The sequence below is a fragment of the Oikopleura dioica genome, chromosome 2, assembly GCF_907165135.1.
Source record: "Oikopleura dioica chromosome 2, OKI2018_I68_1.0, whole genome shotgun sequence".
Taxonomy (NCBI): Eukaryota; Metazoa; Chordata; class Appendicularia; order Copelata; family Oikopleuridae; genus Oikopleura; species Oikopleura dioica.
In genome coordinates this window covers 4824027-4847979 of record NC_137292.1, presented here as the reverse complement: position 1 = coordinate 4847979, position 23953 = coordinate 4824027, and the positions used below count along the sequence as shown (strand labels likewise).

The 23953-nt window shown below is 42.2% G+C and overlaps 5 protein-coding genes across 5 annotated transcripts; 2 read left to right on the top strand and 3 right to left on the bottom strand.

Annotated features, from left to right (window-relative positions):
• The first annotated feature begins 1651 nt into the window (after positions 1 to 1651).
• Positions 1652 to 3382, top strand: LOC145699390 (uncharacterized). Its single transcript, XM_081776661.1, has 3 exons — positions 1652 to 1877; positions 2017 to 2214; positions 2371 to 3382. Exons 1-3 carry the CDS (start codon positions 1786 to 1788, stop codon positions 2843 to 2845), a joined length of 765 nt encoding a protein of 254 aa, XP_081632787.1. The 5' UTR covers positions 1652 to 1785; the 3' UTR covers positions 2846 to 3382.
• A 3339-nt stretch (positions 3383 to 6721) lies between these two features.
• Positions 6722 to 8358, top strand: LOC145697301 (uncharacterized). Its single transcript, XM_081774487.1, has 6 exons — positions 6722 to 7113; positions 7158 to 7362; positions 7401 to 7590; positions 7633 to 7745; positions 7791 to 8064; positions 8109 to 8358. Exons 1-6 carry the CDS (start codon positions 6738 to 6740, stop codon positions 8277 to 8279), a joined length of 1329 nt encoding a protein of 442 aa, XP_081630613.1. The 5' UTR covers positions 6722 to 6737; the 3' UTR covers positions 8280 to 8358.
• Positions 8359 to 8751: 393 nt separating this feature from the next.
• Positions 8752 to 19244, bottom strand: LOC145699661 (inositol 1,4,5-trisphosphate-gated calcium channel ITPR1-like). Its single transcript, XM_081776929.1, is given in 20 exon segments — positions 8752 to 9114; positions 9160 to 9276; positions 9326 to 9526; positions 9565 to 9917; positions 9963 to 10519; positions 10565 to 10986; positions 11031 to 11386; positions 11429 to 11642; positions 11686 to 11887; positions 11933 to 12258; positions 12373 to 12602; positions 12974 to 13201; positions 13245 to 15890; positions 16019 to 16535; positions 16657 to 17153; positions 17156 to 17702; positions 17781 to 18291; positions 18396 to 18498; positions 18539 to 18622; positions 19157 to 19244. Coding segments are annotated over 20 exon segments (8292 nt in total). The 5' UTR covers positions 19182 to 19244; the 3' UTR covers positions 8752 to 8958.
• A 1563-nt stretch (positions 19245 to 20807) lies between these two features.
• Positions 20808 to 21983, bottom strand: LOC145698610 (sulfotransferase 6B1-like). Its single transcript, XM_081775817.1, has 4 exons — positions 21849 to 21983; positions 21453 to 21807; positions 21200 to 21408; positions 20808 to 21160 (listed from the first exon to the last, which is right to left on the bottom strand). The coding sequence occupies exons 1-4, from the start codon at positions 21922 to 21924 to the stop codon at positions 20901 to 20903; spliced, it is 900 nt and encodes a 299-aa protein (XP_081631943.1). The 5' UTR covers positions 21925 to 21983; the 3' UTR covers positions 20808 to 20900.
• A 126-nt stretch (positions 21984 to 22109) lies between these two features.
• On the bottom strand, positions 22110 to 23115 carry LOC145697815 (sulfotransferase 6B1-like). Its single transcript, XM_081775026.1, has 3 exons — positions 22664 to 23115; positions 22406 to 22620; positions 22110 to 22363 (listed from the first exon to the last, which is right to left on the bottom strand). Exons 1-3 carry the CDS (start codon positions 22903 to 22905, stop codon positions 22110 to 22112), a joined length of 711 nt encoding a protein of 236 aa, XP_081631152.1. The 5' UTR covers positions 22906 to 23115.
• Positions 23116 to 23953: the final 838 nt, after the last annotated feature.

The following is a 23953-nucleotide window of genomic DNA, read 5'->3' as shown; positions in this document are numbered from 1 at the left end:
CCATCTTCGGGAATATTTAAAAAAACTTGTATATAGGCCGACTTTTATCGAAATAAAATAAATTGGCTATCAGAATTAAATATGATCGGCGATACTTATTGATCTTCTGTCATTTTGAGTGTGTCTAAGATCCGACGACCGCTGACCTCAATCAATTTCAACTTGGAAAAAAAACATGTCTGAGTCGATCTGGACTCGGCAACCTGTGTAGAAAGCCCGACTTAGGGTTTGATATACTGTATATAATATATTTAAGGAGAAGCCGACTGGCGGCTTTCTTTAAACAAAGCCGCAAAGCGGCTATCTCGGAGAACCTATCCAGTCTGTTCAAAAGTTCTTGCGAAGCCGCTTTGCGGCTTCGTTTGTATAAGCCCTGAGTCAGGGTATGAAAGATTATTGCTGAAAAGCCGCGCAGCGGCTTTTGAAAAACGAAGCCGCGAAGCGGCTTCGCCGGAATTTAAGAATTATTCTAAGGGTTACTTTGCGGAGCCGCTTTGAGGCTTCGTTTTTAAAAAAGCCGCTACGCGGCTTTTCATCGATGATCTTACAGAGCCTGACTCAGGTTTTATACTCAGATTTTCGAAGAAAATAACAAAAGGGAGAGCATAATTGTGCTTTCAAAAGCATTTCCAGGTCGACTTAAACTCCGAAAACGGATTGTGCAAGTGTGAAGGGTGAAAATTGCGCGAGTTCGATCATCTTGAATAATTGCGCATGAGCCGATCATGTCAAGAGAGCTCAACAGATAAAGGACCGGCTCAAGGTGAAGTAACGTGGTTGATTTTACCCAGAATTCAAGGGCGATTTTCGGATTGAGAAATTAACGAATTGACCTTTGCAGCAAGTTTGGGATCGTTATTGACTGTTCTGCGCGCTAGAAGACGTGTCTTTCCTTGCAATTTTCTTTTTTGATTTTTTTCCTTACATAATTTGAACTCAAGAAACTCAACAGCTTTCGCGGTGATTGTGATCCAACGACAAATCCTGTAAGCCACTGACTAGACCATTAAGCTTATGCGCGTTTCCGAGAGAATTATTTTTCACCTCGTTTGGCAAGCAGAACCCGCTATGATGACGAAAATAGAAGCTCCGTTTCCTCTTTTCAGAAGTACTTTTCTAATAAACTCAGCAAGATCAAGTTCTAATTAGGACAATTTTCCGAATCATTAAAATTAAGAATGATATTTTTATAAGTCAAAAATTTCAAATAGATGACTGAATTACAGATTTGCTTTAAATTTAATCTAGAATTCCCGCATTCTCAGGAAAATCATATTCATGTTATTTTTTCTCAGAATATGGTTTTTCAGGCAAGGTATGTCTTATGAAAATATTGATTAAGTTGCTAGCTGGAATCGTTCAGGTCGTAGAATGTAGCGAGTTCATGTTTCTTTAGTAGTATTTTTATATTTTCATATTTTTAAAAGACACATCAAAATTTTAAATAATAGAAAATAAAGATTAATTTTTATCAACATATTAACCCCAAAACAGCTTCAATTACCGCGGCACCAAAAATCCTCATGGCGCGCGCTCTCATGATTCCTCATCCGCATGGAACTAGCGCCCTCGTGCGTGTACCGTGGCGCGGGCGCCGCGCGGTACCGCGCTTATAAAAACCTCTGCAAAAGTCGGAAGCTTCATACTTTTTCATCAGCATAGCCTGATAAAAGAATAAAAGAGCAACTCGCCGAGGTTTGATCCCCTTTTTTACCGCGTTTCGATAAGAGCCGAACAAGTAAAATCCCGGAAAGCCAAAAAACAAGAACACACTGACCAAACACAATGAAGATTATTGAAAGTGTTATCCTCGGCGTTGCAGTTGCCAAGAGGGACCGAAAGGTGCCTCCTCGACATCCTCTCAACCGACTCAATAGGTAAGCGTCTACCTCACGCTATTTTTAAAGCTAAAAATCCTGTTTTTTGGGATTTTTTCAAGAAAAAAATGCGATTTTCGGCCATTTTTTCGACTTTTTTGACCATTTTTCGACCCAAAAATAACCTTCATTCCTTCAGATTGAGAAACAAACTTGCAGTACAGGTGCTCGAACACCCAGCTCTTGAGGCAGAATGGTCAAAAAAACGACGAACTCGAGTTCTCGGAAACCTCCAGAGCTTTGCTGACAAAATGAAGTCTCGATTCGACTCCGACAACTGTGGATTCTTCGACAGCTCCTTGCCAAACGGAGGCCCAGACCCAGATCCACATCTCAGGTGAGCAGAAAAATTGATTATAATTGAGATCTTATTCGTCAAAATAGAGAATTTTTCAGCAAAAAATCTTATCTGAAATTTTTCTTTAAAATTTTCTTTTTGATTAAAAAAAAATCATGATTTTTCGAATAAGATCTCACGTTTTATCTTTTACAGAGACAATGGCAAGCCCCGTCGCCCAGTCTCCAGCCGTCGACGACGACAAGCCGACTTTTCCATCTCCGACGATTGGCGCCAAAACACCTGGGTTGCCGAAGACTCCAGCTTCATGTGGCTGTACGAGTACTGCTTCGAGGGGCAGAACTGGGAGAACTTGAGCGATGATCAGTTTGATTTCATCACCGACTCCGCTGACGATCTCTGCGAAGAGGACGACGAGGAGTGCGCGTACTTCGACATGGGCACCTGCCAATTCCGCGGCAAACAAGATCAAATCCTCGTCCGCGGCGGCGGCAAAAGCCGAGCCCTCAGCGCCAACCCTCAAAAAGCTTGGAAGCAAGTGACGACCGGTCTTCGCAAGTGGGCAACTCGATATTTGAACAACTGCCACGGCATGCGAAAAGACAAGCTTCCAGCCAAGCGCGCCCGCAGCATGTACAACCGATGGTCCGACAAAATCCCCGCGCTCTAACTAGGTTTTTGAAAGAATTCCGACCCCTTTCTCTTTTGAAAGGAAACCCCCTTTACTTCATTCCTGCTGACGATTCACGCTGGTTTCTGTGGTCACTTCAGTCGGATTCTCAGTCTTAAACCTAACCTGGGGATACCCTTAAGTGTTTTTCAAGATGTCAGCTTTTCTACCTTCCACCCGGAAATATGGAAAAAAGAAAAGCTGAGAAACTCTTCCTCTTGGTCTGCGGAAAAAAAGCATCCCGAAAAACCTTAAGAAATCGTCCCGAAAATCAGCTACTGCCCATTCTCAATCTACAAATCAACGATCCTGATGATGATAAATCACGTGGATCGGCCTCCTGTTTTACTTGATAAAAGAAAAACTCAACACAAGGCCTAGAGCCCGACAGAACATTTCAAACCACTGAATCAACTACTGAATTTAATGCAATTGTATAATTTGTTCCAAGTAAGAAAATTTATTTAATCCTGTACAAAGTTTCATGCCCTGCCAAAAAAATTGTTGAAAAATGGATCCAACCAATAAAAATCATAAAATTATTCAAATATCATTTTAGTATTTTGTATTTCTTTGCATCAAAATCTATCAAATATTAAAAACACAAAAAAAAATAAATTTTTAGACAGATCGAAGCTTAGTCTAATCTTAGTCTTTTTTAGTCAAAATTTAGTCTAGACAATTCGTTTTCAAATGAAAATTCGTCTTGTGTTTCTAGTCTTTTAACCCTTGTCCTTATTATACTGAACTAAAGGGGACTAAGAAGACTAACTTTTATTTGAAGATAAGTTGACTAGACAAGACTAAGACTAAAAAATTTGAGAAATAAGACTAAAGTATTGGCTTTAAATTTTGACTTTTTGATCGATTTTTTAGTCAAAATTTATTTTTTTGGTCTACAAAAAGTTAAGACTATTGTTTAAATAGTCGTATTGTATAAGTTTAAAAACCTTGGGTGAGATAATAAAAAAGATCAATAATTGCATAAAAAACGCCTCTCTACGAGAAACAGCATTGCCGGAATGAAAATCGCCACTCATCATAACCGCTCGGATAACAAGGACGGAAACGGACCGCCGTCGAGGGTGGAAATAAATTTGGATCGTGAATTTACTCTGGAATGTCGGGACATCGGGATTATGATACGACACGTCCCTTGCTTGTGCCGCTCTCTCACCTGCTTTCAAAATATTATAAGATTAATTTTGCAAGAATTGCACAAGAGGATTTCAATTTCGCAATTTTAATTATTTACATTCATCAAACAACGAGTTGACAACGGACAGAAGTTTTATGGAGGTTTATGGAGATTTTTGCGGTCAAAGTCAGACGGTACTTGGCAGCCTGCGTAGAAAACCTGACTCAGGGCCCTAAAAAATCAATTTTCAAATCAATTTTGAACTTCTAGCGAAGCCGCTTTGCGGCTTCGTTTTTAAAAAAGCCGCTTTGCGGCTTTTCATTAAAGATCTTCAGACCCTGACTCAGGTTTTTTACACAGGTTTCCCAGCCAAAAATGAGAGAATTGATTCGTTTTGAAGAATTTCTTGTCTTCTAACATTCAACTTTTGCGGAAAAGCTTCGGAAACAGACCCACGTTAGAAAAAACTCACGAAGATGGCTAAAACTTTAGAAAAAAAACTTCGTTTAGCAGGAAGCCGCGAAGCCGAAACTTCATCCAGCTAACGAGTCGGCTGTTCCGGTCTTTAGGCTCCTTACGACTGCATGAGTTGTATACTCACAAACCACGTGATTCCCATCCGGCGAAAGAGAAAAGCGTGGAAGCTCTTGAACGCGGGTTATGAAAAGTTCAAAGCATAAATATTGTGGAAATGTGTCTTTTACGAAAAATAGTTCGTGAGTTGTTTTCGTAAATTTCCGTGGGAAATTTGGAGAAAATTATATGACGCTGGCTTTTGAAATGGACTAATTCCCATCACGAATTGGGGGCCTCTTGAGAAAACATAAGTTCTGGGCTCAGTTACCTTTGTAAAAAACCTGAGTCAAATTTTTTCAAACGCCGAAACGCAAAGCATTCTATTTTGTGATTGCATTTGAAAATCCAGCGCCATATAATTTCTTCAAAAAAATAAGAACCATAAGACTGAAGTAAAATTTCTGAACCAGTTTTTTTTTTGATTTCTTCACTCTGATTCTTTTTGAAAGACTTTTAGAGCTATATTCATTATCGGAAATGCAAGTTCATTGTCCAGTTAGACATTAAATTTATGAAAGTCACGGTGAAAACTAAATGAAGATCTTTATGGATTTATGAGTTAAAATATTGGCCAATTTTTTCAGTTTTTTTCCTCTTTTATGGCCAATGTTTCCGAAATATCCGCAAAATGGGGCGGAAATATCAGAAAAAAATGCCTTGCCGTAGTGTCTTTAATTTTTTCTAAATAATTATGAGTTTTATAGTCATTTGGCGAAATTCGCCATGAAGACCCTTTCTATTGCTTATATTTATAATTTTTCATTAAGAATGACTGTTGCTATCCCCGATTCCTTAGAAAATAAACAGGTTTTTCAAAAAAAAAAACATGATTTTTTGCCTCTTAAATTTTCTCGGCAGAAAATATGTCCATGAGTATTTTATCTTCAAATTGACAGAACGTTCAACTCTTTCGTATCTCAAAAATCGTGGTGTCAAATCAGCCCCACGTTTTGATTTCGAATATGCTCGGAAAGTTGACACCTCTTGTTTCAAAAATGTGAAAGAATCTGACCTGCAAATTGCTTGTCTTTTTTCTCACCGCAGCAATAAATTTTGTCAAAATTAACTTTTGGGTTTTCTTTTTAGTAATAAATCCGATTGGGCGTTTTTTAGCCGGTAGGGCAAAGTAAGCATCAAACCCACCAAAATAACAGGTGCAGAGTTTAATACCGGGCCACAGCTTTTGGAAAGTGCACGCTTCTCTTGCGCAAATTTTTAGAACTCGGTTTACCAGAGGACAGAATCGAGGGATTAATGACCAGTGGGTAAACAACGTTCTGTCTTCAGAAAACTCTTCCGAATCGGCCCAATTTTCATTTTTTTTGCTCCTTCCGGAAATTCCTTTGAATCGTTTATCCTGCGTTTGGTTTAGATCTGACGCCTGAAAGATATTTAATCTTTGCAAATATTTAAAGTCGGACATGAGAGACAGCTGTCCGATTTTAAGCCCTGGAATAATCGGTTTTGAGCGAAGTTTTCGCGAAACTCTTTCGATCTAACGTGTTGATTTTTCGGCTCGGGGACCTGTGAAGAAAACCTGAGTCAGGGTCAGACAAACTTAATCAAAAGCCGCGCAGCGGCTTTTTTGTAAACAAAGCCGCGCAGCGGCTTTGGCAGTTTTTTTGCAATTGAATTGAAAAAGTCATATTGCGAAGCCGCTTTGCGGCTTCGTCTTGTAAAACGCCGCTGCGCGGCTTTTCGTTTAAGGTCGTCAGAAGCGGACTTTGGCTTTTATTTCAGCTATTATTGTGAAAGTTTCTTTAAAAATCGGCGGTAAATCAGTAATTAACAAAATGCAAATGAACTTCCGGCAGCGGTGGCAGCTACCTGGCGAAGGGTTGAAATATTTGAATTAATTTTCGCCGCGATTTCTAACTTTGGTGCATTTAATTGAGCATAAAATTGGATCAACACTCCGAGTTCAACAACTTGGAATTTGCTCGTAATGGCTCATTAGATTACAAATTAAGCTTGGATAAGTTTTATCTAGGGAGAACTCAAGGTAGGTGCCTACTTGGCAGAAAATTGCTTTAGAAAAATAGCTCGTATTGTTGAAGGGCAAATTTAGACTTTGCTTGACCTAGAAAGAGTCTAGACGTCTTGTTTATTTTTTGAGAAAACGAGGGCGAGTTATCATAAACTTGAATCTTTCGCTACTTTTTTCGATCATTCACAAAAATGCCCCCTCAAGAGAAAGAGACCCTTATTCAGAGAAGCTCCGAAAATGACCTCGAAAGCCGGCCCTTGTCCGCGATCGAGGTCCAAATGGATAATATAAATGCGACAATCTGCTACGCTGCAGTAGTCCAACTTCGAGAACCCCTGGATAAAGAGCGAATGGCCAAAGCTTGGGCGAATTCAAGAGCGACAGAACCACACCTGCAAGTTTCAACAAAAGGCGGGTGGATCCAACAGGTTCCCGAAGAATTATGGCAGGAACCAGAATTTCTGGAAGTTCCAGAGAGCAACTTTCGGCAGGCTCAAATGGAGGCGAATATTAGACTTGGTGAAATGAAGAATGAAAATACTTGTAGTCATCTTATTGTTTGTCAAGGTATTATTCCGAATATTGATTTTACGAATAAAATCTTTCTGAAGATGGCTTGAAAATCCAGCTGATTATTCGAATTCCGCACTCAATCTCCGATGGCACTTCTCTCATGCTGATCGTCAATCACATCTTGAGTCAATATGACAACTTGCAACGACCAAAAGTAAACTCGCCCCTCCCAAGGCCGGCGTCAGAGCTTCAACCAGAAATCGACCCAAAGTTCATCGAGAATTTCAAAAAGCGATATCATCGGTAACCGAAACGATCCAGCGGAAATTAAGATTTTTCAGCGATCTGATCGAGTTCAAAAACACGGTACCCCATGAACTCGTTGAGAACCGAAACGGAAATGCTTTTCTTACCACCGGTTTCGGAACTCCCGAAGGAGCTGCGAATCTTCTCAAGTTTTGCCGAGCAAATGGCATAACTATCGGCTCTTTTCTTGCTGCTTCCGTCACCTTTATCAACGCGCAAATGACAGTAAGACCATTTTTCTTTGAAAATCAAAGAATTTGGATTAAGAAAACGTTCAATGAAAACTTCAAATTGGATGTGGATTACAACTTGCGCGACAGATTCCCCAAAAAGATCGGTAACAACACAGTTTCTTGCTACATCGGCTGGCCATCTCTTCGGTAATTATCTTTCCTGTCTTCCGATCAATATCCTAATTTCTTCAGACCAAACGCGATTCCATCCGATTCTCTCCTAGCCGTCGCCAAAAAAATTCACCAAGAACTGAAGCTTCAAATGTCCGAAGAAAGCCACCATCAATTCGATTCAATCGCTGATTTGTTGAAAGAAAACGGCGCAATTTACGACGCTATCGCTGCTGAAAACAATGGAGTAAACGCTTCGATCAATTTCTCGAATGTTGGCAAGTACAAGTTCTCGACAAAGTACGAAAAGAGCGAAATTCTCGAGCTCTATTGTACTGGAAATGGATGGGCAAATGTAAGAACTGTTGGATTTTTCGGGTTTCTGAAGTGAATTTTCAGGTTTGCGAGTACTGTACGTTGTTCCAGACGACTGACAAGATCTGTATCTCCATCACACATACTGACAAGCCAGCTTATCATGAAGCAGCGAAGAAACTGGTTCAAGAGCTGATCAGATTCACTGAAGATCCAGATGAAGCTGGCCAGATTATTCTTTCAACCCTTCTCTAACAAATGGAGTCTAGCAAATTATCAAACAGTTGTTATCATTTGCATAATTTTCTCTTGAAGAAACACGCTTTGAATTGATAAGAAATCATGTCAACATTTCTTTATCCAAAAATAACAGGATATTAACTTCTATCAAGCACCAAGATGCATAATCAGGAGTTCGATGGAACCGAACTTTGCAAGACAAGAATATTTTTTTGAGAAAAAATCATGTTACTTGTGATTCAAAAACATGTCTCGTAATACGCGAAAATTCACGTGGCTCATGTAAAGAAGTGCTCTTGCGTCAGGAATACGACAGTCTGGACTCGACAATCTGTGTGTAAAGCCTGAGTCAGGGTATTCCGTAGTAAGCTGCTACGAAGAACCCTGACTCAGGTTTTGAGAAAATTTGAAATCAAAGAAGAAGATAGCTAGAAATTGACGAAAAGTGAGTTCAGCGTCCAAAAACAAAGCGAGAGGCTTATTTCTTGTGAGATTTTTTATTGAGCAGCAATTTCGTATTTTGAGCGAGAATATTTTTTGTTCAGAGGAAGAAGCATTTTTGCACTTTGGTGAAGAATAGAATGAAGAGTAAAATTCGTGAGTTTGAGTACTTTGAGAAGTTTGAAGTAACAGTAGCTGAAGAAGAGGCATTTTTGAGAATATCTTTAAATAAATAACACTAAAGTTTCTTTTTCTAGTAGAGTGAGACGTCGTTTTCTTGGGTTTCGAATTGATCAGAGTCGATTGATTTGGTTTGTTGCTGGGCGAATTTGACGCGGAGCGAGGCGCGCCGATCGTGAGCGGTTTCACTTGAGTTTTCTTTGTACACTGGCCGCGGTGCATGCCGGATCTAGGATTTGCTTGTTGAAATCGGAGTTGGAAAAGAGATGCTTACCGATGATTTAATGATCGAAAGCCGTTGATTTCGTCGTCTTTGCTCTTCGACTCGTATTTTGAAGTCATCAAGCTGTTCGGTTAGACCGGAGACGGTTTCGGCAACATTTTCCAAGCGCTAGAATTTTTAATTATAAATCAGAAAGGAAGAAATTGGTCTTGATAACCTGGAAGAGAACTTTGACGTCGTGCTGATCATCATTTGTCGGAAGGAGCTGGAGGGACATTGCTTGATGTCTGGGGAACCATTTGAGGTCGTTTTGTTGAATGAGGGTTGAGACAAATGATTCAGGGCCGGTATATTCAGTTTGGGACTTGGTTCGGAGGTGGACGATGAAGTAGAGGTAGTGCCACATGTTGTGCTCGTACTGAAAAAATCAAGAAGGAAAACATGGCTTGTAAGTACCTGTATATGAGTTTCAAACGAGATCGACCGATTGTCAAATGATCTCCGCTCCAGGCCGCAAATAAAACAGGTGTTTCTGATGATGTCATCCTTCTTCTGCTTCTCATTCCTCAGGTCCGCAAAAGTATCGATGATCACACCAAAAATCAGGTTCAAGACGATAATGATGATTCCAAAGTAAAAGAGCAAATCGTAAAGAACTCGGTAGAGAAACTGAGGATGATCTTTTGAGATTCGCTTCAAAAAGTCGCCGATTCCGCCGCCATTTCTGAGGCCTTGATCGAAAGTGGTGATGATTGACATCAGAAGGGTTTCACAGTGGTTTTCTTCGATCGTTTCTACTTCTTCGATTACTGAAAAATGACTGTAAAGTCCGAGGAAATCGAATAGAAAGTTACCTCTGGGAACAAGATGAACAAATCCGTCGACGGTTTCGTTGACCATTTCGGTAAATCTTCTAGTTGTTTCGATTTCCACAATACACTGATCATTGAAGAATAAATAGCCGATGATGGAAAACAGGTAGACTAAGATACTGGCGAACATGGCCGTCAAGATAATCGACCGGCCATTTCTCGTTACAGATCGAATCACATTGTACAGTGTTTCTTCTCGATGGACCAGGTCCATGAGCAAGACACTGTAACTATAAGAACGGTAGCAGAAGCCGATAAGACAGACCATCAACATCGCACAGTGGTAAAGCAACGAGCGATCGTTCAAAATGCTCAGTAAATTACTGTCATCATACTGGAAGCCGCGATTGCCAACGTATGATACGATGAACGCTGCTTTATTCATGATGTTGAAGAATCCGAGAACAACGAGGACGAAAGTTGGGCCCTTGCGAGCAAGAAGCCAAAGAACGGAGGATATTGCAAGACCATGAAGAGCCCGCTCGCGGAAATCAGAGAAAAGACCGACGATACAGGCGAGAAGGGATAAGAAAATGACACTGAAATAGGTATTATGATCTGGCAGATAAAAGGCAGCGTTTAACCTGATGTAGCTCGAGTCCCAAGGAAACAGATCATCATTGAACGGATAAAAGAAGGCGACAATCAAGTTCATAATCAAAGCCAACAAGAACGCGATCCTATCCCAAGTAGAAATTCTTCTAGTAATCCAGTTGAGCGTCGGATACGCTTGAAGCCTCTCCTGCCAAGCCATTTCGCGGTACATTCCTTCCGATCTTTCGAAGAAATCGGCGATTTTTGATTCTTTGTCGTCCATTTCCGTTTCGAAGAAGGTCGTCTTTTTCGTTTCTTCAGTCAGGAATCGACAGATTTCGGGGATTGGGAAAATGATTTCCTCCATTGTAGTTTTATCACGGACGATTTCGATTTGAGCAGTTCGAGCGGCGTAGAAATTTACGGCAGTGCTTTCTTCTTGTGTTATCGCTCCTTCATCCGTCATCAGCTCCTAAAGTATCCGCGTGAGGATCAGAAAAAAAAACGAAGCTTTACCTTGATCTCTGGATTTCTCTTCGACAGCTGATAGAGCAAAATGTAGAGTGAATGTCCAACAGTCTCAATTTCCGCCGAATTCAAATGTCGACTTTGATAGCTGACCACCATCGCCTTCAGCAGCTGTCGCGGCCCTTGACCAACGCTCCTGTAGATTCGGTTGTAGATTTCAGAGTCTTGGCGCGACTCGATGATAGCGAGAAGGAGTTTACATGCAGAGAGCTTCAATTCATGGACGTCTTCGTCGAGTCCTTGGCCTTTGAGAGACTCCATGTCGTCCACGACGATAGCAGTGACTATGTCAAGCCCGTTTGATTCGTGCATCGCAATCGCATGCTGATTTCCGCAGCAAGGGCCTAAAAAGCTTTGATTCAAAAACATGATGGTGAAAACTATACCTTGGCAGTATTCAGTGAGCGTTTCCAGCGCTTGTTTTATCAAATTTACATTGTTCTTATTAATATACAATCCTAGCAATCCCAAAACGCCAGTTGTGCTTCCGCAAATACAGTCGAGAAATTTCAGCGTTTCAGAAACCAGATCAAAGTTCGTTTTGTTGTTTTGTTCGCGGAGATAGCCTTGCAAGTCTCGATTGTGATTTTCGCATAATAGCTGAAGATATTATGAGCGATCGGAAACAGTTTGGGTTTGTAACCTGGAGGAAACGCATGAGCGGTTGCATAAGGCGTACAGAATTGGTAAGCGGACACTCTTCCTTGATCTCTGTTTCAGCGACGCCGAGTGTCCGGCCAACGTATTCTGAGGAGCCAAGTTGGATGGATTCGATGGCTTTGGCGCTCAGATTTGCGGCTTCGTGCATATCTTCCGCGACGAATTGGGACATGTTCGTTATTCCACTAAAATTATCGCTGAGAGAAGAAAAGGATGAGAAAGTGAATTACCTGTGGGAAGAAGCACCTCCTTTCTTGAGCGCAAAGAGATCATCAGTTGACACCGAGCTGCCATTCTTGATGTCTTGTTGGCTCTGCTCCATTCGATCTTTCAAAACTGAGAAGAACCGTTCTGAATCTTTCGAGTCGACCTTCAATAGCTTGAGGAATTGGGACTGGATTTCGTTGTTTCCGCCGTCGAGGATTGTGATGGCAAGATTGAGAGCTTCTTCGAAGACGCGATCCGATTTAGTGAAGCGGATCAGGTGAATGAAAAGTTCAGTAGCGCCCAGACGATTCAGGAAGTTTTGGATTTGGATGAGGCGTTCTTTCGGCGACTGAACTGATGATGAAGGAATGTCAACGTTAATTCATATTGACCACACGAGAACGTCACGAACAGATGCCATGACGTTCACCACGTAATTCCCCTACGTCATTTTTTTATTTACCCTTTCTGAGAACTTCTGCAGCGAACTCTCTTCTCCCGTTTTGAAATAATGAATCAGCAAATGGCGCCTAGGAGTAAGCTTCTTTTGCTTTCCCGATTCATCTGCTTCTGTCGCCAGTTCTGCTTCCAAATAGCTGACTTTCTGCGAGTTGATCAGTTCCACAAGAATCTTTAGAATGCGGATGCAAAGGTCTTCTTCCTCATGTGGATTTGCTGAATAGTAAAAGGACCCTGTCAAAACTGGTTTAACACCGATTCCCGAATCAATTCCCGAATAGTGATGCAAGTTCGAAATTTTAAATCAACGAGGACTAAGAGCTCGAGAAATAATTAGACAGAGCATTAATTAAATTTTCAATTTTCAAGAAAGAAAATCAACAAAATATTTTTCATGCAACATTCAATTGGTTCTTTTAACATTTCAGAAAATAATTCAAAGCTGAATAATTTCCTCAGAAATCAGAAATCTACTCATATTTAGCTTCTTGCGATCTAACCTCTTTTTATAATAGAACGCCTAAGCGCCAGCGCTAGAATTAAAGAAAGAGTATTAAGAATTGTCCGTAACCGACTTTTGTTTTGACTCTTGTGTCAAACCATACCTGCGTCGGAAATCACGTGACGCGCTGTGGGATCATGGCAGAGAGTGTGGCGAGAGTGGGAGATCAGCTTCTTGATGAATTCGCCATCAGAACAGCGGCGGCGGTAGTCGGACTTGTCTTGAAAAAGCAGTTCGGAGTGGTAGATCAGCTGGACGAGCGCATCTTCTTCGGCTTGTGTGTATTCGCAGAAAAATTCTTCGCAGCTGTCGATGACGGTTTGAAATCCCACTAAAAAAAGAATTAGAAATGGGATGGGAAATCATGAACTAACTTAAGATTTTCTGATATTTAATCTGCTCCGACGGGACATCAAGGCTGAGCCCAATCGATCCTGCCGTTCTAGAGCGTTTCATTTTGTTCTTCCATTTATTCGCCGCGTTGGAGATCGCTTTGTCCTCGACGATCTGCTTGAGATCCTCGTCAAACGTCCCACCCATGTCGATGCGCGCCATTTTGACCTTTTGCTGGATTATGCGCAGCATTTCGCTGATCTGCGTCTTGACTCTGAAAGAGAGCCGTCTAATTTTACAAAAATCGACGAAAGCTGTCGCCAGGTCGCGGAAGATCTCCTCGTTCAATGAATCGCCGGAGATGGCAGATGGCTCGAGGAACTTGGAGCCGAGGAATTCACTAGTGACCATGGCCATTTCATTCATAACAAAGCTTTCAAGGCTGTCGATGAATGGGATTTTCGCTTCTTCGTTGAGAAGATTCCTGATGTCTTTGATGAAAGTCTTGAAAACGGCCCAAATATGGCGGGAGTTGTAGACTTCTTTCATCTCGGATTCGGTGTCGATGTAGCAGTGGACGAGAAAGTGGCAGTAAACGCGCTTGAGCTGTGGAAGACAAGAATCGTTAGTGATCACGCTTGTGATATCGTCAAGCGGAAGTAACCCATGACATTTAATTTCCGTATTGTAGTTCTTTCCTTCGGTACAGCAGGAGAGAAGCTTGACCAAGGCGCAGTGATATTCAAGTTCGCCGCAAAGCTGGCCATTCTCCACTGACAGCTTCATTGCTCGTTCAAGTCTCGTGAAGCTCGCTCCATCATTGTAGAACATCAGCACATCTTCCGTCGTCTGCGAGGTCATCAGTTCGATCATCACCATGTCTTGAATCTGCTTTCGATTTCTATCCGAATCGCGAACGACAGTCATCAAGAAGTCGATGTATTCAGCGCTCTTTCCGTGTTTTTCAATGCAAGAAACGAACTGCTGGACGATTGAAAGCGTCATAGAATTGCAGAGTTCTGCGTTGCCCTTGAAAATTGCCGTCATTGTCTGCGCATCGAGGACATCGTGAATGTTTGAAAGGAAGATCTTGAGATCCTGGTGGAGGAGCTTTTGATTCTCCTTATTATTCTGGCAAAAGTGGATGAGAAAGATGTGCGCGAGCCGCTGAATCTCTTGAATTCGAACGTCATAGTCGCTGCAATCTCTCGAGCTTTTCAAAAACTCGATCACTTCTTTGTGAGCCTTGAGATTTCGCAGCAATCGTTGCTGAGAGTGCTTGTCATCGGGCGATTTATCGAGGCAGCTTTCGATCCAGCGCGTAAGAATGTCCTGCAGCTTTCTATAATTTTCGGAGGAAACGGAGTTGCCAGGAAGATCGAGGGCTTTTTCCAGCCGTGCGAAATCGACAGTATTCGGTTTTTGGAACAAATTCGATCTCATCGGCGCCGCGTCGGAGGCAAAAATCAGGATGGAGTCTTGCTTTCGTATTCCAGCCCGTTTCATGCCCTTTTCTAGCTCTGCTTTGACTTCTTTTTCTTCCTCCTGGCTTTCTGGAACTTGAACGGGGATCCAGAGCTCGGATTCTTGAGTCAGTCGGCTTAATTCTTCGACATCGTATTTGATCTGTTTGTATTGATCGACGTTAGAATGGGAAATCAGGAGTTGGACATTCTTCATCGCTTCCACGAGCTCGTTTCGCTGGTTAAAATGACGAAATAGCAGCTTCAGTGCTCCGGAGACCAAAGGAGGATCGTCGTGAAGAATGAGGAGGAAAATGACGCGGAGGAACATTTTCCCACCGGAATGATCCAGGTCCAGGCGAATGCTCTCCTTCGTCAGCTCGTCTGCTCGACGATTGATGATGTCTACGCCTTCTGTTTCGCCCTTTGTCCAAGCTTCTTTCTCGAATTCATCTTTGAAGGAGCTGAGAATGGCGGTGACGCGATAATCGAGGCGGACATCAAGGACAAAATCGAGGATTTGTATGACTCGAGCGAGTGAAAGAACGACATTTTGATCGGATTTGATTGTTGAAGTAGGATTGGTGAAGTTGTGAGGTTGTGACTGTTGATTGTTCGGATGCTCGGTAGAATTAGTGATGTGACTTCCTAGCGCGACGTTTCCCATGACCATTGCTACGTTTGAAACTGCCCAGCCAACCGGGCCAGTTGGCGCGCTAGAGTTGCTAGATTGAGGATCCTGTTGCTGGTGAAGGCGCTCCACGATTCTCAAGACAGTGGATGAAAGCTCCAGTAATTGCCCGAAATTGTAGAAGCCGAATAGGGCTAATTGGCACGCGAGGTTGATGATTTCAAATGTGAGTTTGTTGTAATCGCTGTCGGCGGTATTCCAGCCATCTTCGGCGAGCCGATCTAGGTAGTCCTTGACGAATTTGAGGACGCCATCGAAGTGGGCGAAATCGCGCTCTTGTTCGCGATCGTAATCGTAAATTGTGACCATTTTGGGCGTCTCGGACCAGACGCGGGCGTAAGAAACGGGAATGACACGCTCCTGGGGTGAGCAATCGACGTGGACGTGAAGTAAAAGGTTGACGAAGGAAGCGCGAAGAATGGCGGGAAGGTGCTTGTCACGGATGCACGTGAGGATCAATGGAATAGTGAGTTCTTCGCGGAGACAGTGGATCGCGACGTATTGACGGTTGAAGCACAGGGCGGAGAATAAGTCTGAAAAATTTAATGAGTAAGACGATTTTAGGCTTTCCTGAGTGGAAACCTGAATAAAGACGTCTTGAATCTTACGCCTAAAGCGTTTAGCTCGCTTGTCATTTAAAAAAGTTAAAATCTTGACTTACCTAATTGGTATTTATAGTAGTAGAGCATCTTGAACGAGTTGTTATCATCTCCTCTTGACTGCCTAACAAGTTCTCTGAGCGAAATTTCTTCTTCCTTATCGTTCCAATTCCAGCAGAGATAAATGATGTTTTCATTTTCTTCCTCGTCATCGTCTTCTTCGAAAACATCTTCGAGCTGCTTTCCTTCTGGCAGGATAATCTTCGTTCTTATCAGCAGCTTTCGATTTTCTTCCGTTTTCAAAAGCACATTTCCGATCAAATCTTGCGTCACATTTATCGCTGTTTCATGTGAAACGCACAGGTCGGACAAGTAATTCAGATATCTGTATTCTGGCTTGTTTCGCCGCACGAGATCCACGAAGATGTCGATTTCTTTTCTTCGTATATGTTTGACGAGCAGCTGCTTGTTATTGTGTAACAGCGCGGCAAGGGTGTCCTCGGCCAGGATGTCGAAGCCAATCTGCTTTTGCATCAGCGAGAAGTTCTTGGCGACGTATTCCTGGCTCTTTCGATAGTCCTGGTTGAGAGTTTACAATATTTTTGAAAGGTTTTCAATTATTCTCATTTTTTCTTTGAATAAAAAGTTTGAATTCGAGGTAAGACGTGAATAAGGGTGTCTCTATCTTATCAAATTTTGCAAACTCTTCCTGAGTAGAATGCCTCAAAATCCTGTAGCACAATCTGAGCATTCTCTTGTAGCACTGATGCTTACTATCTCTTATCTCACTCAGCGGGACGACAATCACTTCTTCCTGATTCCCTCTTGGCTCTTTGAACGCCTCAAGAATCTTGAAAATCTCGCGCAGAATTCCCTGCTCTCTCAGCAGCTTCTGTCGCTCTCTCGCTTTCTCAATACTGTGCATTTGAATCGTTTCGGAATCCTCGTTATCGCGTCGCTCAGCCCGACAGACGAAGCAGATGATATCGTCCAGCAGCTTCAAAACGTTCTTTCTCTCGGCAACTGCGACTTCGGACGAGTTTTTCAACTGGCTTGTAAAGTCTTCGAGCACTTTGCATGCATCAGCAGCGAAGTCCAGGTCTCGAACTTCCTCTGGTGCCACAGGGATGATTTTGAACGCTTCTTTGTCCTCTTTGACCGCGGAAGTGCCGATCAGCATCATGCACGGCCTCTCTTTTCTCTGTCGATCGAAATACTCGTCGATCTGAGCCACGTATCCGAGCACAGGTGCTTAAGACGAATGTACGAGTGGCTAGGGACGTAGACATCCCCTTCTTCGATAAGCGCGGCTTGTTCTAGCTCGAATACCGTGTTGATATCTTTGGTATTCCTCGTGACGTTCAGGTGATGCGTGATATCAGTGCTAGACTTGTCGATTCGCAGCCGATTCATGAACGCGCTCTGGACATCTTCAGAATACGAGTTCAGCGCCGCTGCTCCAAGATAGGTTCCCGTCGCCAAATGCTTGAAACGATACAAAATGCTCCAAGTTCCCGCTCCGCCGCGGCACGGATCGGAATCGATCACTTCCACTTCCCACAACGCTTTCGGACTTGTCGCGCTTTGAGCAGAGCTGCGAGCAGTCGTTCGGAGAAAGACGTAGTCCTCTCCGTTGTAGGTATCGCAGGTAAGGAACTTTTCTTGCTCCGTGTGAAAGAGGCGGATGACGTCGCCAGATTTGAGGATTCCGGGGATGTTTTCGTTGTGTTTCATGAAGAGCGTGAGCTAAAAAGATTAAGATTAATTTCGATTTTCAAAATAATCCAGATTCTGTTTCTGCCCTGTTTTCACCCAGTTTCATACCTTCCAATTCGTCGGCTCATTGCTAGCATTGACCTCCATACATTCCGGAAAGTCCCTCAAAACTTCTGGCGACGCGTGAAGCACCTGATCTGCTGAATACGGCTTGATAACGACCTTATCTCCAACGAGCACATTGTCACCCAGCGATCGCAGTTTGTAGAACGGATGAATCTGGAACCAGGAGCCTTCGTTTCCATCTCCATCGAGCATGACACGCATTGAATTTCGCTCAAGCAGGGCCGGAAGGCGCTTGTTTACCGTCAGATACTTGTTGCTCTTGACATGGAGCAGTTGGACAATCTGCCCGTAGCGCACCTCTTGTCCGTGCTGCTTCTTCTTCTCTTTCTCATTTTGTTCGCGCTCCACATCTGCCGCTTCTGAGAGCTTCCGGACGAAGACCTCGACGAGGCGGGACTGGCCAGGCTTTACGGAACGCCAGTATTGTCGATGGGCGGAGTAGCGGCATGGCGGACAGATTCGGAATAGACAATCGCGATATTTTATAGGCGGACTGAAAATGAACTTTAGTATCAAAAGTAACCGCGACACCCTTAAAAAGGACTAAAAAGAGAGCTTCAAGCTGTGAAAATCGAGCTGGAATTGATTGAAACGAACCTTTGTAAGCTCCCAGCCGCGGAATTCGTAACACATCGATCATCAACGAGCCCGAGAGTCGATATGAAACCAGAGCCATCTGCGTAAATCGAAATTACATCGCCTGAAAACAAATTATTATCGAATTCTCGCTGAATATTTACCTATTTGTAAGCAGTTGCGCATCTCATTTGTGTCCCTTTGGATCCGATCCAGACAGTCTCCGTCCCGCAGTGCCAAATGTGAGTCTTAAGAAAGAAGTTATCGTTAATCCAATTTTCGATAATTCAAAGCAGCTCTGAATGGAGGAAAAGGGCGAAAATAGAAAGGAAAGAGCGGTGCTAAAGGGCACCCTCGAGAGCATATGTGCCTCGTTATGGAGTGAAAAATCGACTTATTTATCTCTCTTTCTCTCTAAAATCGTCAGTGTTTTCATTGCCATCCTATAGCTTATAGCGGTCAAAGTTTATGACAACCGCTAGTGATAAAGAACGCCCCTCTTTATTTAGAAAAGTTTTGAAAAATTTGGAGAATCAAAGGCTTAATCCTACCAATTCCCTCTTATCCTTCCCTTTAGTCTAGCCAGAAAAAAAGATGATCAAACCTTTAGGCCGCATAAACCATACTTTCTCTTATAAAAAGCTATTTCTTCTTTTCTTGAGAATCTTTCTCGAGTTTATATCTGTATAAAGACTGGGGCGGAAATTCGCAAAAACGCATCTTTACAATTATTTAACGTGAGCAAACAAAAATGCACAATTTTAAAATTCAGTCAAACTTACGATTCCGCAGTTTGCCTTTCATCATTATCTCATTTTTAATGGAAATTTAGAATTGAGCTTGAGAGCTTACTGAGCTTATTCTTACAGCTCGTGTTGTAAAAAAGAAAGGGCATTCAAGCGGCTCTTAATTGATTCACTTTCGCAAATATTCTTTCAATTGAATGGGGAGAAAATTATTGAGCTCAGAAAAAAGAGCGGTAATTCAGAATTTCAGCGCGGCGCTTTTTTTAACGAATTAGGTGCGATTTGAAGAAGTGTGGGAAAAATGGGAGCTTCGTACTTTTCTCGTGCTCTGTAAATAAAAAATCTGTTGGAAGAACTTATCGGACTTTGGCAAACAAAATGTGGCTCCTTAACTAATCCAAATTCAAATAGTAAAGTGACGTTTATCTGTCACTTAGCAAATCTCCCGTACCTCTGAAAATAGCTCTTTCTCTAAGTTTAAAAATCGCTTTTTGAAAAGAAAAAGCGCTTGCACAGAAAACTGAAAAATAAGATTTGAATCTGATGACTCGAAATCCGAAAAAAATGAGTCCGCGGGCGCTCGGCCGTTTCAATTTTTTCTCCTTTGAGCTTTTCAAGTTTACAAAAGGGATCAAATACTGACTCAGACTGTTCTGGCACCTGTACAAACGTCAAATAAAAACGAGGTGGTTTCTCAAAAGAAGTTCTCTCTAAACGGTGAGAAAAAATTGATTTCCGATTGGAATTCTTCTCGTTGCGGGATTGACACCTTCTCGATCGATTTTTCTCCGTTTTTATTCTCATTCATCAACTATCTTCTTGTTTTGTTGCTGCCTCTGGAAGTTTTTGTTTAAGGAGAGGTTGTCGAGCCCAAGGGCTAAAAAGCCCGTGAGTCAGGTAGACTTTTTCCTTTATCTTCCTTGATTTCACCCTTTTGTTAGTTTGATTACATCATCGTGGAACTCTTCGCTCTGGAATCGAGTCGTTTCATGAACGCATCATTTCGCATCTTTCCATGCACAATTCCTTACTGAAACAGATCCGGGAAGTCGTCAAAGACTACGCAAACAATCTCGGCGACAGAGAAAACGAAGAAGGGCGGGGGTTCTCCGCTTTGTGTTGGTGCTAAAAACTCGCAGTGGCCAAGTACATGCAGGTGTCAAGCTGTGCAAATAGGATGCAACGGGCCCACCGACACGCGCAACCTGCTGCGATGTCCTGCAGAGACTCGTCTTAGCACCAATTTCGAGCAACGCTCGGTGTGAGATGGCTTCAAAATCAGCAAGCTTAGCCGAGGATAAGCTCAAAAGTGAAGTTTTAAAAGAGTAAAAAATTGGAATTTCATAAAATAAATTACCTTGTAAGTAACCTCGAAATTTTTTTTTGTAGATTTTGATTCTGAGGCCGAAAATAATTTAATCTTACCAAAGCTCACCTAAGCCTGCCCTAGACAAGAAAGTTCGGGTACCAATTGGTACTGTCTGCTCAAAATACAGTCCAGAAAATGTGTCAAGGCAAAAAGAGCAGATTATGGATAGCGATACCGTTTTTTACCGTATATTCTTGCCAACCGAGGCTCTCAGAAGTTGAGAGCATTCTGCAAGACCTGTTCGACCCTGTTGGTAAACCCAGGCTGCGCATTATGAAACTCTGGGTTGGTAAACCTAGGTGACCGGAAATATTTTTCATGACTTTATTATGACCAAGGGAACCTAGATGATATGAACTAAAATTTGATGTTGAAGATCGTAAAGATCATCAAAATTGTTCGTTTATGATTTCAAGCAAGCAAGTGTTTCAGGCTGAAACTTTCAGCAGTAAGAACATCCTTCCATGATTCCTTTTTTCCCTCTCGGTAGCAAGGGGCTTCTAGAAACGGTTTTCCGGCGGCTTCAAAAACCTTCACCCGGTTTTCGACGGTTTTCTTCACTGATGTATTTTCCATGATCTTTTCGATATCTGGATTTTCAACGTTCAGGAATTTCGCCAGTCGCTTGATGTTTTCAGCTTTGTTTGAGAGAACATCTTCGTATTTGAAGCCTAAAAGAGTGTAATAGGGGATCGAAGAAATAAACTTACATTCGACTTGAATATTCGGATTTGCAGCGAAGTAATCCTTCCATTCTTGATCGTATTCTCTTGGGTCTCCATAAATCATTTCTCCGTTGAAAACATGTCGGGCGAAAACGTTGATATCATCTTTCAAACCGTAGAAACTCATGTACTCGGTGAGCCACGGAAGCTTGTTGAAGAAGTGAAAGGCTGAGACTGCCACTGCTTCTATGTCTCTAGAATCAAACTGAACAAATGACTCGCAGAAATGGAGGAAAACCTGGTGATGAAGATGATCTTTCCTTGGTAATTTTTCGGAAAGAGCTCGACAGAAGCGTGGCAATGCGGAGTTACGACAGGTCCTTTTTGCTCACTGATGATTTTCTCCATGAAATCGAACTCTCTTTTCGTATTGAAATCCAATGGCTTCATCAGCTTCATCATAAGCTCGTCTCTGTTCTCCTTCTCGATAAAGGCCTCGCATCTGGGAATCCCAAGTTGATCAAGAATCGAAAGCATCAAATGATTGCCGCATTTCGGGAAGCCAAGAACTGTCACTGCATTTTCAGCTGGGTCAAAAGCGGAAAAATCGTCAAATGATTCCGCCGAACCGTCCTTTGTCATTTTTAACTCGCCTTCAAATTATTTGATTTAGAAATTAAAAGCGACATCAAACCTCGATGCTCAAAAACAATCCCACGATCAATAAAATCTTTATAAAAAGTTTTCAGTTTCTCTGTTGCCTTTGCCATTTCACTTTCTTCCAAAATGACTTCGTTGCAATTCGTTCAAAAGCGACTTTTTATCAGATTTACCGCAGGGAAGAATGACAATTTTACGGTCTTCGCGCCACTCTTGAGTGATTTTTTATGGACGACATTTTTCGACGTCATTTTTATTAAGAAATCTACGATTATAAAATCTAATAAAAACTCTTTCATTTATTCAAGTAAGCAAGTGTTTCAGCAGTAAGGACATCCTTCCAGGTTTCCTTTTTTCCTTCTCTGTAGCAAAGAGCTTCGTGGAATGGTTTTCCTGCGGCCTCAAAAACTTTCGCCCGATTTAGTGAGCTGCTCTCCACAGATGTATTTTGAATGATCTTTTCTATATCTGGATCTTCGATGTTGAGGAAGTTAGCAAGTCGGCCTACTGCTTCAGCCTTGTTGGAAATCACATCTTCGTATTTGAAGCCTGAAAGATAGGTTTGATAGGAGCAAGAAGCAGGAAGCTAACATTCGACTTCAATATTCGGGTTGGCAGAAAAGTGATCCTTCCATTCTTGATTGTATATTCGGGGATCTCCGTAGAGCATTTCACCATTGAAAAGATGTCGAGCGAATTCGTTTATATCATCCTTCCCGTAAAGACTCATGTACTCCTTGAGCCAGGCCCTTCCCGGAAGCTCGTTGATAAAGTGAAATAATGATACTGCTACTGCTTCTATGTCTCTTGAATCAAACTTGAAGTGTGCTCTAGAATTGCTGAACAAACCTGTTGATGAAAATGATCTTTCCTTTGTAGTTTTTCGGAAAGAACTCAACAGAAGCGTGGCAATGATTAGTAACAACAGGTCCTTTGTGCTCGTGAATAATTTTCTCGATCAGATCGTACTCCTTTTTCGTGTTGAAATCCAAAGGCTTGAAAAGGTTCATCAATAACTCGTCTTTGTTTTCATCGTCGACCAGGGCCTCGCATCGAGGAACTCCAAGCTGATCCAAAATTGACAACATCATATGATTGCCAGATTTTGGGAAGCCAAGGACAGTGACTGCGTTTTCGCCTGGATTGAAGGCAGAAAAAGCGTCGAAAGACTCCGGCGATCCATCTTGTTTTAATTTTAGCTCACCTACGTTAACGTTTAATAACTAAAAAATCAGCAACTCAATTGAAAAACCTCGATGCTCATAAACAAATTCTCGATCTATAAAGTCTTTATAAAGAGTTTTCAGCTTCTCCGTGGCTTTTGCCATTTCAATCTCTTCAAGAAAATTGTCTTTTTTGCTGAAAAGTCTAAAATTATATTCGCGGCCATTCGTGCTAATTGTTTAAAAAAGACCCGCCAGCCTAAACGACGCCGGTCCAGACACTATTATGCTTTCAGACCTTAGACTCTGAAGTCCACAAGTCTATACAAACAATAACGATTTGTGCTTTTTTGGATCATTTTCACGGAGAAAATTTAGACAAACGAGTTTCAAGATTCATTCAAGATTTATTTCCTATTCAAGCAAGCGAGTGTTTCTGCAGTGAGAACCTCTTTCCACGACTCTTTCTTTCCTTCTCGGTAGCAGACAGACACAGAGTTTGAAATGCTCGCAAATGCTCGCGAGCGAAAAGAGCGAGAGCAAAAATTTGTCATTGCTCTGAGAGCAGGGGAGCGGGAGCATGAAAATGAGTTGGCTCGAGAGCCAAAAGAGCACGAGCCCAAATTTGAACCCGCTCGCGAGCGCAGAGAGCACGAGCGCATATGTCAGAAATGCTCGGGAGCTAGACGAGCGGGAGCGGCTGCTCTCGTGCTCGCCATGGAATTGACTCACGAGCGGCTCGCGAGCAAAATTAAAAGAATAATTTTTCGCATAATTATTCAGTTTCATAAATAAATTTCTTTGAGGATCTATTTTTGGTGTTTTTGGTTTTATGTAAGCTTCATTAGGTCCGTAATCTCGGCAGCAGAATGCGAAAAGCCGATAGTAAACAGATAAAACATGCCCACCGCGAAGTGCTAACTCCTGTGACAGGGACTCATGTGGAATTAGTCACGGGGCCACCGAATCATTTGAG